At 34.9% G+C, this 14,804-nt stretch overlaps 2 protein-coding genes across 7 annotated transcripts in view; both read left to right on the top strand.

The window, feature by feature from the left end:
• The window catches only part of rock2b (rho-associated, coiled-coil containing protein kinase 2b), a 44,525-nt gene extending 39,606 nt beyond the window's left edge, over window positions 1-4,919 (top strand). For 3 of the 5 annotated variants that reach the window (XM_073853117.1, XM_073853116.1, XM_073853113.1), the window contains 2 exons: window positions 3,775-3,870; window positions 4,197-4,919. In XM_073853117.1, coding sequence (XP_073709218.1) covers window positions 3,775-3,853 — 79 coding nt within the window. In that variant the 3' untranslated portion in view covers window positions 3,854-3,870; window positions 4,197-4,919. Of the gene's footprint in view, window positions 1-3,256; window positions 3,327-3,774; window positions 3,871-4,196 lie in introns of all 5 variants that reach the window. The other 2 variants (XM_073853114.1, XM_073853115.1) reach the window with 2 other exon arrangements.
• An 836-nt stretch (window positions 4,920-5,755) lies between these two features.
• Window positions 5,756-13,741, top strand: LOC141283654 (uncharacterized). Of its 2 annotated transcripts, XM_073816964.1 has the most exons (3): window positions 5,756-6,199; window positions 7,792-8,283; window positions 12,940-13,741. In XM_073816964.1, exons 1-3 carry the CDS (start codon window positions 5,857-5,859, stop codon window positions 12,987-12,989), a joined length of 885 nt encoding a protein of 294 aa, XP_073673065.1. In that variant the 5' UTR covers window positions 5,756-5,856; the 3' UTR covers window positions 12,990-13,741. The 2 variants fall into 2 exon arrangements, with proteins under 2 accessions (XP_073673065.1, XP_073673064.1); XM_073816963.1 differs by lacking the exon at window positions 12,940-13,741 and having other exon boundaries at window positions 7,792-10,121.
• The last annotated feature ends 1,063 nt before the right edge of the window (window positions 13,742-14,804 follow it).

Raw genomic sequence — 14,804 nt, 5'->3', positions numbered from 1 at the left:
TTTTTTGTTAGGGAGGCCTATATTTTATTATTCTTTGACGACACAGCTAATCCATAAACATTTGAATGCGTAATTCATAACCATTTATACAAAGTCACTTTCTATACTTTCCTACTTACACTTCTGTACCAGCTTGATGTGTATTGGAAAATGTGTATTGGAGTATTGCTAATGTAGTTGTTCCTTATATTTGTATTGATCCTTACTTGCAAGTTGCATTAAATACAAGCCTTTGCTTAATTAAAACAAAAAATCACCCAAAAATAAACTTGTATAGACTGCTTACAAACTTTCTGAAACTTGGCAGTTGTGGTCACTTTGGAAAAAATCTCTAAAATTACATACAGAACTGGAAAAAAAGGAAAGTGAATAAATTTTAATTTTAATTTTTGGGTGAATTGCTGCTTAAATGCGCTGCCTCTACTGCAGCTTGCCCATGTTGAGCAACAGGCAAAAAACTGAAAGTGGCACATTCCATGGAGAATCTATGAAATGCATTATTAGACAGTTTTCCAAAGCTCCATGATATGCTTAACCCATTTAAAAATCATGAAGCGTAGTGCTATTGTGAATTCACAAACACTACGATTAAATAAAATATATGCTCTTTCATTTTTTTCTCATGCACGTAGGTTACGTGTATCTCAGAGCGGCTCTGTTCACAGTAAATGCTGCTCCGCACAAACAGTTATCATTTACAATATTTGCATATTGCTGTGAGTTTGGGTTTAATATAACATTCATCTAGGAACGCCATTTCATAAGATTTGTAAGGTAAATCATGTATAATCCTACGCAATAGGAGAATACATTAACAAGGCTCGAAATTTCGATCGTTTTGGTTGCATATGCTCCCAAAATATAATCTGCGCGACCTCAAATTATATTTGGGAGCATTTGTGTGAGTGCGAGAAATAGTTGTTTTGTGACTTGGTTTCCTTTCTTTACAAAACTTTCGCTAGTGCACAGACTGCTGTGAGCTGATACAGTAACAGGTTCGCCGTTCTCTTCAACATTACATAACCATTTAAAATTCATCTTTACATTATTACCCTTAATACAGATTCGAGATATTAGCCGTCAATCATTCCCTTACACTGCACTCCACTCAACTAGGAACCGGACGTTTTTTTTCTCTCTCTCAGCCAACCTCTGTTGCGGATCTGCACAAACGGCATTGCAATTAGGGGTGTGTGATATGTTTGTTACGATTTTTGTTTGTGGATAATTAAAAGTTAAAACAAAACCAAAAGTAAAACGTGCATGCGCATTCAAAAGCAATTTTAATACCCTGCGTTTAGAGAGCGACTCCCCAATAGGGTTGTGTATCGAGAACCGGTTCCATTTTAGAATTAACCGGGTATTCGATAAGACGCGCATTTCGATTCCGCTTAACGATTCGATGCGTTCGCATTTTAATGTGATTTTCAAACGATTTAAGTGGAGGAAAGAAAAGAACTTGCGCATTGTTTGCGTGCAGCGCACACATCTGAAACGCGAGCACGGAGAACAGCGGTCCTGATGCGGGCTCCCGACCTGTGTCCGTTCTCAAAACAGTTCCGTGCATTTCCACTGCAGAAAAGGTTGTTCACTTCTCTTTCACATTTATTGACCTGTATGAACGAAATACGTCAGCATATCCTCATAAACCCAGCGTTTTTTTTTTTGTCTTGAGTGAACGTAAACAGATAAGAAAGAAAACGCATGTGTAACAGTATTCTTAGGTCTGTGTTCGGTGTTAAAGAGACAGCCGTCTAATAAACGTCCCGCCTGTCATAAATGTTAATCAAAGAACAAAAGAAAATCATTAATTGACTGAATATCTTTTATAAATTTAATGAGGACTAATCAATATTTTATTTATGAAAAGCAAACTATGCAGTGTTTTTAAACTTTTGATTTCAATTTCTCTACCTGACATTTTGTTCAGTTTTATTTATTTATGCTATTGCTAATTGATTTGCTCCTATTTTATTACTTGTCTTTAACAATTTAATGTTTGAAATTTATATTAGACTAGTTGTTTGTTTTCTGTGGTATTATTTGGTAAAACCATAGGCAAAAGACAGAATAAATATGTTTGACTAAACTTTTTAATGGATTTTTTTATCATATTGGAATCGGAATTAGGAATCGATAAAAATCGGAATCGATAAGCAGAATCGGAACCGGAATCAGAATCGATAAAATTCAAACGATACCCAACCCTACTCCCCAATGCGTGCAAATTAGGCTAAATAAAATATCTAGGCTGTTATTAGTATGTGGGTTATAATATGTTGTGTAGTTGTCTATAACTCTGTATCATGCTTGAAAAGTTCGGTCTCTAATTGTACTTTGAATATCAAAAGAGTAGCCTACTTTATGTCTGCATTTATTGTCTAAGAAGGAACTGTGTCGTTTATTTTTTGTTATTTATGCTGTTGATTGTTTAAAATGCAGTGGTCAGCCCATTTGCTTGTAAAACATAGGCAATCAGAATCGACCATGAAGAATCAAGATCGTTGCATTAAAAAGAAATTGGGTGCTCCTAAATTTTTTTTTGGTGCTCCTAACTTTTTGAAGTTGGGAGCACCAGTGCTACCAAGTAAAAAAGTTAATTTTGAGCCCTGATTAATAGCCTTCTCAATTTGCGATTTCAAAATAAAAGCTGCTTAAACCCTGAGTTGAGACATTTTGATGTCCACATATTCAAGTTATTACGGTGGCTGTAGCATTTCTGTAGTAAAGAAATGGTCAAATATTAAAAAGAAAGTGGACATTAATTAAATGTTTAGTCATATTAAACAAGGATTTGATCGCAGAGTAAAGTGTAAAAACAATCATCAGGCCGCTGACGCCCTCTACACTCACTTTTTTTTATAATGCGCACTGTACATTAGCTCTGTTGTTAATAATACATTATGAATTGTAACAGTTTTATCCATTAAAACCATATGATTACTTGCTTTTGGTACTTAATTTAAACTATTATTGCCTCACTGCTGTTGTATGTGTATTTTAAGTCATTTTTAAAGTCTATTGTTTGCTTAGGTATCCGTATATTTAATAATCCGATTAATCGTCACAGCGGTAATTACTCGATTACCAAAATAATCCCTAGTGACAGCCCGACTGCTGCTTCAGTGAAGTTAAAAGTATAGATGCTCCTGGTCATAGTGCTGGCATATGTTAACCTGGCACAAAAAGTTAGATTTGGCTGTGAAGCTGCACAGGTTTTCTCAGTAGCTAACATTATACTGCTAACGTTTTATAGCCCTGGCCCCATGATCCGTATCATTCTTCACTGACCTTTCACCTTCCCCACTTGTGCTTGTATGTGGACAGTAAGTACACTGCATCACTGCTTATCGCCCAGGTTTTCTGCTTGCCTGCGCTGCCCTAAAACATCACCTTCAGATGTTTGGTTGTCTGTTCTGTTCTCTGTATGCATCTAAAACAGAACAGATTTCTTTGCTTGAGTGTAAATGCTAAAAAAACATCCACTAACAATGCAGTCTCTCTTTTAATTCTATAATATTGGCATCTGTTTCTTACTGAGCTGTGACCTTTTCAACACAATGTTTGTTTAAATATCAAACTGTTATTTAAAAAAGTATCATAAGTGAATGATTATCAGCCAAAAAATTCCATGGTGTAGTCTGATTTTTTTTATTACAGTTAACTCAAAGTCTCACTCTCACATGTTTGTAGAACTTAAAAACTCTGCATTTATCTATATAATTTTGGTTAAACATGGTTGGCCATCATTTTTTACGTTGATATTTGTTCCAGATTGCTTGAGTTGGGCCTGAAGGACTGGGGTTGGTCTCTTGATGTTGAAATGGATGATGACGATGTATTAGACTTCTGAGGAGTTGCGTTTGTGGGGTAACCACAGTGGTGCCTTAGCATGTATTTGTGTCTGTGTGTTTATGCTATGGCTTTAAAGCTGTTTTTTTAAGTATGGCATTAATAGTGTGTTTTGTTCCCACTGTGAGCGATTTGATCTTGAGAGTGTTTGATGCACTAATATGGACATGTTTGTGTGTAAATGTTTGGCTGAATTAAATAAGTCTGGCTTAGTTTGATTGAACGATTCAGAACTGAAAACGTATGGTTTGGTTACAATACTGCTGAGAATGGGGATGTGAAATGTCTGCCATAATTGAGTTTTGTCATTGACCTAAACCCTCTCTCCTCTCTTTTAATTTCAGCTAGCCTTGGTGAAGGTTGGATAGGTGATAATCCATCTGGGAGCTATAAAAGCGGAGATGTCATAGTGTTCATTTTGGCAAATGGCAGGACTTCCAAGTGCCAAACTCCACAAGTATAAATGACTGGGGAAAGGGGGGTCTAATATTTAATACAAGACAAGCCATAAATCACCTAAAGGGTGAAGTTTCAATTTTAAGTCATTTTAAGAGTGTTTTAATGTCTTCATAGACTTTACAGTTTTAAGTTAAAGAATTTTAAACTTCAGAGGCTATTTTTAGTCTCCTCGCAAGGTTGTCAGTAAGCATGACTGTTTGCCTTAGTGTGTGTTTGAAACAGAATATATACTTTGGCTCTGCAATTACATGATCATCTGAATTATATACACAAGTATTATATCTATTTTTGTTAGGAAAAACAGATTAATATTTAGTGAGATTATATTTTTATCATGCATTATATCAAAGAACACTTTTACTTTTGTTTGCCAGAAATATATGCATTATTGAAGACTGATATTACATGATGCAAGGATGCAATCCGTAGCACATTTTAGCATATTTTTAATTGCTGTGATAGAAATTAGACACAATCTGTATGCATAGTGGAACATGAAGACCTCCGGTCCAAACATTTTCTGTATTTTATCATTTTGCCATGTTGCCACTGACAAACTATCGAAACATTGTGAAATTGTTAATAAAAAAGCTTTATTTGATGGAAAACCTATGACTCCATATGTGTGATGATCTAAACTCATTTGTGGTGTTTATACAGTGAACACAAATGCTTTTTCTAGAAGACAGTTTTCATTATTATTACTTGTTTATTAAAAGATAAATCTTTTATAGATTGCAATATTGGCTGCTGAGATCTCAAAGTAAAATAATGTGAATCCATCATAAAAAAGTGCTTTTTATGATAGATTAATAAAGTCCTTCTGAAGTGAATCGATGCATTTGTGTAAGAAAAATATCCATATTTAAAACTTGATAAACCGTAATATGCGCTTCCGTGTTCATCACTTCTCACTGGAGCTAATGCTATGCCTACATCATCCGCTGGAACGCCACTTTCTCGTGAACATGCATACCATACTTTGCGCAAGCTAGAGATTACAGTTTAAAAAGTTTTAAATATGGATTTTTTTTTTGCCTGTATTAACCCTCCCTCAGAGCCATGTGAGGTACTTTTTATGATGGATGGATGCACTTTATTGGACTTCAAACTCTCAACAGCCATTTGCTGCCATCATAAAGCTTAGAAGAGCATTTTTTTTATGTAACTCCAATTGTATTTATCTAAAGAGAAAGATATTAGATTTTTGGGTGAACTATTACTTTAAATGTTTAAATATTAGATGATATTCACTGAGGCACTGTAAAAATTAACATGAAAAACGTTAAAATACTTGTATGCATATTATATGCAGTCATTGTTGTTTCCAAAGAGTTAAAAAGCATGCTTTTTGATTGTTGTAAATTATTCACAGGAATCGATTAATAAAAGTCCAATGTTGCACAAGCGTTTAAACCAAATGTTGACTTGGGAAATCCTTGATTGCATGTTGACCAATGTAATATGATTTAGGTTATAAAAGCAGAATAGTTCATCTTAAAAAATAAGTGGAAGACTACACTTTTGTTGTGTCTCTTCATAAATATGCACAGCTATTATTTTATAACCCTTGCAGTGCTACACAGCTGCTTTGCTTATGCGCAGAGTGTTTCGCACCCAGGAAAATACAGACCTGTCTTCGGATCCGATGAGGTACAAGTCATTTGTGACTCTGTTAACTTCAAAACGTTACCCAACAAGGGCTTCCCGGGTAACACTACAGACCTCATTGTCTACCTCAGCAATTTAAGCTCCATAACATCTGATGACTTGAAGATCTTGTCCCATGATCATCTAAGTCGGCTCAGTCTGACCAGAAACCAGCTGCGTACATTACCTGCGGACCTGCTGTTGGGCCTGTCTAATCTTCAGGTGCTTGACTTAACAGGTAATAAGTGTGTGTTTACTTACTTGCAGTCCTCAGATTTAATCCTTTCATCTGTGTTTGTGCATTACATAGAGACTGTCGGTCTGGCTGTGCATTAGTGGGGACTTTTCATTACATGTGTGGCACGGAAAATGAATAACGTCTGCTACAGAGCCACTAGGGACGCGGTTAGCCGTTTGCTAGGTAACGTTAGCCTGTTACACACTAAGTTACATAAAATTTCACTTATCACAAAGAGAGTAAGGAGAGATGACTTATAGGACGACGGCGAATGATTTGCCGATCCTGAGCACCACTGACAAACATCTAGTTTTGTAAACTGTGCAGTAAGTACCGTTACTACCGCTTCATAGGAAGCCTCATCAATCGGTCATATGGCGTCAATGAACGTAAACAGTGCCACTGAACCGAACGAAACTCGCATATTTAGCTGAATATTGCTGCTGAAAATGGTCTTATTGTCATGCTAAATTCAAGAGTGACAGAACAAGTGAGTCTTTTGTGAGTCGTCCAGTCATTCAAGGACTCATTCGTTAGCAAAACTATTTTCCTAGCATACTACTATTTCTGAAATAATGAGAATAATATTGGCTGTATGATATTTTGAATTCTGTCTTCATGGTGAGTCTAAATTTACATTAGTGAATAGTTCAAAAATGCTGCCTTAATTAGAATGAAACAATTATCACTAGTCATTGAATAATTTCCCCAACCTGTTCTTTCAAAAACACTGACTCATTCAGAAACTAAACAAGTAAAAATTATTTGTTCAAGAACTTCTTACTTCTGTAAAGAAAAAAAAAACATTCTTGCCAACATTTTTCAAACAGTATTCGTTAAAGAAAAATTCTGTCTGTCTACCAGCATTCTTTAAATAGCTTAAAATAAATTACATTTTAAAATATTTTCAGATAGAAAGCAGGTATTTGAAATAGTAAAAATATTTCACAATATTACTGCTTTTGCTGTATTTTGAACCAAAATGCTTGGTGAGCAGATGAGACTTTAAAAACATAAAAAATCTTACCGTTCAAAAACTTTTGACTTGTAGTGTACTTTACAAACTGAAATCTTAAATATTTAGTTTTAAATAAGTATCTCTGATGTGAAATTAATGATTTCATGATTGTGCTTTACTTAATATTGAAAAACAAACTTTTTTATGTACCTCTCCGTCAAATTTAATATAGACCCTCAAGTAAATGTTTCATCATGGAGTAAATATTTCATCTTCTTAAAAAAGTTTATTGAACTTCTCTATTTACAAATAATTAAAATAAAAATTAAAAATGATTTGTTCAAGAACTTCTTACTTCTTTAAAGACAAAAAATGTTCTCTACCAACATTCTTCAAATAGTATTCAGCAAACAAAAAAAACTCATATGGGTTTGAAATAACTTTTAAACTCGTTAAACCATTCTCAGAGGATTATCTTAAAAATACAGAATCATTCAGGAATTAATTAAATGTCTGATTGATTCTTTGAACAGATCTTTCAAATAATTTCTTCAAAACACAGCCGAATCAGAACAAGCTTACTTGTTTGTGTGTGCTTATGTGTATTGGTAATAATACGCTCCTATCTCAATAGGTAACAAACTGACATCTTTACCATCCCGAGTCTTTCATCATTCTCCTCTTGTGGAGCTCACGCTCTCAGAAAACCTGCTCTCCGAGATAGATGCTGACTGTCTGCCTGTAAACAACTCTCTCCAGAGGTTAGATTTGTCATCTAACAAATTCACCCAGCTGCCCGTGGCCTTCCTGCGAAGACTCAACAATCTTGAGAGCTTAGACTTTAAAAATAACCAGCTGGAGGAACTGACTCCTGGAGCTCTGACCTCTCTTCCCAAACTTGAAGCTCTGTACCTGGAAAACAACAGACTGAAGTTCTTAGACCCATCAGCCTTCATTGGTAACCCAAACCTTCGCCAGATGTTCTTGAGTGGCAACCGTTTGGAGAGCCTGCCTGCTGGACTTTTCCTTAAGCAGGATGAACTTGTTTTCCTTGACCTCAGAAGCAACTATCTTCAAAACCTGACTCCAGGTATATTGGATGGACGTTCGTATGCTGTGCTGTCAGGTAATCCATGGCACTGCAACGCTAGTTTGGCATATTTATGGCATTGGCTGCGTGTGGATGAGAAAAGGATTTTTCATGATGATAAAATTACTTGTCAAACACCTGAACACATGAAGGGTAGAAACATCACTGAAATAGCTGCTGCAGAACTTGGGATCAAGGACTAAGAAAAATAATGTAATAAATACATATTTTAAAACAGATGTTTTTGAAATCTTCTAAATGCGCACTACCAGTCGAAAGTTTTTAAACAGTAAGATTTTTTTTATGTTTTAAGGAAGTCTCTTCTGCTCACCAAGCCTGCATTTATTTGATTTAAAAATGTAAAATATTTGTACTATTTAAAGTAGCTGCTTCCTTTTTAAATATATTTTAAAATGGAATTTAATCCTGTGATTTCAAAGCTGAATTTTTACTCCAGTCATGTGATCCTTCAGAAATCATTCTAATATGCTGATTTGCTCCTTAAGAAACATTCAAGGATCATGTGACACTAAAGACTGGAGTAATGTGTATATATAGCTTGAAAATATATAGCTTAAATAAATTAGGTTTTAAAAATTTTCAAATAGAAAGCAGTTATTTTAAATAGTAAAAATATTTCACAATATTACTGCTTTTGCTGTATTTTAAATCAAATAATGCAGGCTGTTCAAAAACTTTTGACTGGTCGTGTACTTTACAAACTAAAATCAAACTGAAAGATTTATCTGCAAAATGTATGCAGAGATATAATTATATCAGAGATATATTTCATATTTCATGATTGTGCTTTACTTAATATTGAAAAAACAACCCTTTTTTTTTACCTCTCCATCAAATTTAATATAGACCATCAAAGTAAATGTTTCATTATGGAGTAAATATTTCATCTTCTTAAAAAAGTTGTTTGAACTTGTCTATTTACAAATAATTTTGGAAAATAAGTAAGGTATACTTGCTTTTAAAGCCTCTATCAGCCATAACAGCACTATGTAAGTTTGGGTCGTGGGGTCGCGGTTTTGTAGTTCACATGATACTACAAATGCGACTTGCTTTACGGCAGGCCTTACAAAAGGTTTTCATACTTTTATAAAGTCATACAACATACTCTACCTTGTCACTGGACATCATTATTTCCAAAGCCGGTCCTGGATAGCCTCCAAACAAATAACGTGCATGTGACACGACGGTAGGCTAAATTATTTACGACAGCGGAAATGAACAATTCCGCTTCTAACCTGTAGAGGGAGCATTGAGGGATGAGTGTTGCTTTAAATCCCTAGTTTGGTACTATTTTTGGTCAGCAGAGGGCACTAAACTCTTATCAAAGTAATTGGATCTCCTGAGGTAAATGTGGTTTCAGAAAAAGTAATTAATTTTTTTTTTTTAAATATGCACACCTGTATTTATTTATTGATTTTATTAATACAAACTGTAATTTCACTTTATTCACTTGTTTTGTCTATCAATCCTGTCCTCAGAAATTCTTAGTGTATCTGCATTGTAGAGATTTATAACTCCTGTGTACAAGAACCTTTTCCAGGAGAGGCTACTTATGAAAATTAAACCTTTTCATGGAGGGTATAAAGAGGATAGAAATGATCAGATCGTGCCCTTGTTCCAACTTCTGCTCCCAAGTACCTTTCATTCATTCATATAGAGAGGGAGACATCGTCAGGGCTTCCGAAATATAAATGATATTGCATTTTTATTGGTATGACATCACTGTAAAAGCATTAAAATGTATTTATTCAAGCAGGATAATAAGATGGTGAGTGGTGAATGGGCATGTACTTTTCAAGTTAAGAAAGCCATAACAAATACTGAGAAAAATAATAAACTGGTCATGGTTGAAAGTATACGTCGTGGATAATGTAATAAGTTAAGGATAATGTAATGTTATATAATTTACACTTTAAAACCTTCAAAAAAAAACAAAAGAATGTGTCTGACCTTGTTTTCACCTTCTACCTTGCATTAAGGATGTGAAGATTGGTTCAGTGTTCAATGCAGCGTGATGATTTTTATAATTCCTCCGAGAGACTGACCATTACCTGAACCGTCTTTAACAGTGCTTTTCAGGCCACAAATCTTATGCACTTTTATAGCCATAGAAAACCCTGTTAGAAGGTTTAAAGAGCTCACAGAGACTCGCAAAGATGCTTTGTGACCTTGAAGATCATTGAAGTTGACTAATAATGTTTTTTAGCCAATGATAATATACCATTGATTAATTGTTACAGTAAACAGAATTTACTGTAGCCATCAAACTTAAATTGGCAGGGGATGTGACATAATATATAATGATAATGATAAACATTAGAGTATTCTTTTAGGAGAAAAGTATGATAATTCATTCAAAGCTATTCCACACTACCACTTAATCATAACTAAACACATTAATGCTAATGGAATTGTTCAAGATGAATTCTTCTCCATTTGGTTACATGTACAGTCAAAAGTTTACATACATCTTGCAGGATCTGCAAAATGTTAATTATTTTATCAAAATAAGAGGGATCATACATGCATGTAATTTTTTTATTTAGTACTGACCTGAATAAGATATTTCACATAAAATGCGTTTATATATAGTCCACAAGAGAAAATAATAGCTGACCCCGTTCAAAAGTTTACATACACTTTATTCTTAATACCATGTTGTTACCTGAATGAAACTGCCCTTAAACTGCCTGCTGTTCTTCCGAAAAATCCTTCAGATCCCACAAATTATTAGATTTTTCAGCATTTCCAACAATGACTGTATGCTTTTGAGATCCATTGTTTTACACTAAAGAAAACTATAGGACTCATATGCAACTATTACAGAAGGTTTGAATGCTTGATGCTTCAGACGTAAAAACGATGCATTAAGGGGATTTTTTCATGCACCTGTCAAGTTGGAGATTTTGAGCTTTTTGGCTTTTCATAAGTGTTTTTCAGACTAGTGGAAAGAAAACATCCAAAAGACACCATTAAGTGTTTCTTTTATGGAACTTTATCTGTTTGTTTCAATAGATTTCAATTACAATCTATATTTTTAAAGGCCGTTTTCTAAAAATGAGTTTTTTCCTCCTACACTGAGCCATAAATCTCCACTTCAGTAGCACACATTTTTATTCTCGTCTATATACTGAAGGCTTTTACAGAGGGATTTGTTCATATATAATTTGCTTGATTTTATACAACATTTTATTCCCCAAAAAACTGTAAAAAAAAAAAATATATCATTTTCTGAATTATGGTGTGACAAAATTTGATACGCAAAATTCCTTCTGTAAAACATTTGACTCTAAAATGTCAAAAAAATTAAACAAGAATTTTGAAACTGGCTTAATCCAGTGTTTAGATTTTTGTACTAGAAATGTATGCAAATCAGTGCACATTTCATTAAATAATGCCTCATTTGCATATTAAAACCTAACATTTTAGAAAACTTGTAATACAAAAAATGATCGCAATTATCAATGCAATCAATCAACTGAGTAAGTAAGGTGATAACTATTACTTAATTTTTTTTTACCCTATTTACCTGCAGTGTCTCGCCTTAAGCGAGCCAGGGGGTGTACATTTTTGAACAGAATAAAGATGTGCAAATGTTTTTTATTTTCACTAAATAAAATATTTTATCCATTTAGTACTGCCCTTCAGAAGCTACAGAAGATACTTGCATGTTTCCTAGAAGACAAAGTGAAATTTACCCTGATTTTAAATTCAAAATTTTTCAACCCTTGGCTCTTAATGCATCATTTCTCCTTCTGAAGCATCAGTAAGCATTTGAACCTTCTGTAATAGTTGCATATTGGAGTCTCTCAGTTGTCCTCAGTGTGAAAAGATGGATTTCAAAATCATACAGTCATTGTTGGGGTTCAAATACACAAAAATGCTGGAAAACCAAAGAATTTGTGGGACCTAAAGGATTTTTCTGAAGAACAGCAGGCAGTTTAACTGTTCAGGAAAAACAAGGGACTCAAGAACAACTAAAAAAAAAAAACACACAGCTGTGGATAATTCAGGTAACAACACAGTATTAAGAATCAAGTGTATGTAATTTTGAACGAGGTCATTTTTATAAATTCCACTATTGTTTTGTCTTGTGTAAATGTCTTTTATGTGAAATATCTTATTCAAGTCAGTACTAAATAATAAATAACATACATTTGTATGATCCTTCTTATTTTGGTAAAATAATTATCATTTTGCAGATTTTGCAAGGTGTATGTAAACTTTTGACCTCTACTGTATTTCATGAATCAGCTGTATAAATATAAGGTGTATGTGGGCAAAAAAAGAATTCTGTCTGAAACACTGATACCATTAGTCAAGTAGCCTTAAAAAGGTTGTGCAAACTCTTTATGAACTCTTTGCCAAAATCATTGTGCTCAGAATATTGCCCATATCCTGAGATAAATACGATCATAAGTCTGCTTTATACCAGTAATTAATTATACAGAGTAATGGACCTGCTCCACTCTGGACCCGGCTTGCTCTGCCACTCATGGCCAATTTCCTTAATTAGGCGCCTGCTGATAATGGAAGAACAGTGTGTGAAATATATCTTCAATAAAATTGTGTCTTCTGTGGGGTCTTGCTCAACTGAAGGGCGGGAATGTTGTAGACAGTGTGTCGCCATAAGATTTAAGAGCAGGGATTTACTAGGCTTTTCAATCTCAGTTTGTCTGTGCAGTTCGAAGGATGACCTTGCTGTTGTGTGTAGACCATAGTGTGACTGTCACTTCCTGAAATGTGGAGCGAGGCCTACCGGATTGAGATTCCTCACAGCAGCTGAGATGACATGGTGGGGTGAGGAATGGCTCCCTGAGAGTCACGTGTCTGAGGAGATATTGACGGCTAAACACTGCACATATAACTTTAGTGCCATCATTTATATATGTCTTGATGTCGTCTGTCAACAGGAAGTTAAGTGTTCACCATCCAGTTTATTTATATGGTCCTTCATGCACCAGTTTATTTGTTTGCTCCTTCATTTTTGTCCTCATTTAGCAAACACAGGGGCTTATAAGCAGCATAGCTGAGTACCGTGTGTTTTTAATGTGGTTGTGGCGTCCAGCCATCTTCCCAATAACCTGCACTTAACTCTCTCAGCATAACTCATTTTATCATTGATTTTAGTCAGAGCTGGTATTCACTAAATCCACACTCTGGATGTTCTAAACACTTATTCCACTGTCACATGAATGCCATGAGTAAGGAATAGTTTGGGATAAAGAATAATAGCTTGGTTTTGTAATAAACTATAGTTGAGATGTGGCACAGGGAGTAGTGTGCCACAGGGGCTTAAATCCTGCCTCTTGTGTTAATGCACGTTCATGCATATTTACAAATCAGTCTGAATCAGTATTGCCAAGTCTGCAGTTTTCCCACGGAATTGGGCAACTTTAACACTGTTCTTCAGGTCTGCAGGTTGAAGCGAAGTCTACCCATTTCAGACAAGGGTTGCCAGGTTTTAACAACAAAACCGCCCAATAATGTGATATTTTAACGTAATAATGTGTATTTTACCCCCGAAATGTGATTTTTACCGGGGGACCTAAACATAAGTTCACAAATAAAATATATTGTTTAGATTGTTATTGCCTTGAGTTATTATTATCTAAACTGCTTAAAACCCATAACTCAATAAGATTCATAAATGGCTTTAATAAATAGAATATTGATTACATTGTTAATGTAAAATATATGTTTATTTAATGTTTATATATATATATATATATAAAGTAAAGCCTGAAATTATTCATACATCTGGCAAATTCTGACTTAAAGTTACTTTTATTCAACCAGCAAGGTTTTTTTGACCGGAAATGACACAGGCTTCTCCCAAAAGATAATAAGACGATGTACAAGAGGCATCAGTGTGGAAAAAAATATTTCTAAGCTTTTATTTACATTTGAACAAAAAGTGGCATGTCCAAAATTATTCATACCCTTTGCAAACTGTCACAGTCATTGGGAAAATCCAAAGTTCTATACCATTCCAAATAGTCTAAGCTGTTCTAAAGCATCCTAATTACCCTGATTCATTGGGAACAGCTGTTTTAATCAACTCAACAGGTGAAAAACAGAAGCTCTCTGCTGTTGGTTTGTGGACAGTCATGGCTAAGACAAAGGAGCTCACTGAGGACCTGCGGCTATGCATTGTGGCTGCTCACAAGTCAGGAAAGGGCTATAAGACCATATCTAAATGTTTTGAAGTTCCAGTGGCTACAGTGCAACAGTGCAGTACTGTGAAAAATCTCAAAAGGACGTGGTCGGAAGACAAAAGTGACACTTGTGCTGGCCAGGAGGAGGTGGCAACATCTCAAGATAGACAGTCCACAGACACTGCACACCGCTGGGTTCCACAGACGCAGACCTAGGAGGACACCACTTCTCCAGATAAGGTACACAAAAGTCCACTTTGCCTTTGAAAATGCTCATCTGGACAAAGAAGAAGACTTCTGGTCTTCTGTTTTATGGTCAGATGAAACAAAAATTGAATTGTCCGGCCACAATGATGTAGCCTTCATTTGGCGTAAAAA

This window comes from Garra rufa, chromosome 13 (assembly GCF_049309525.1).
Source record: "Garra rufa chromosome 13, GarRuf1.0, whole genome shotgun sequence".
In the NCBI taxonomy this organism is placed as follows: Eukaryota; Metazoa; Chordata; class Actinopteri; order Cypriniformes; family Cyprinidae; genus Garra; species Garra rufa.
The sequence above is the reverse complement of the archived record's forward strand: the minus strand, read 5'-3'. Positions and strand labels throughout refer to the sequence as shown.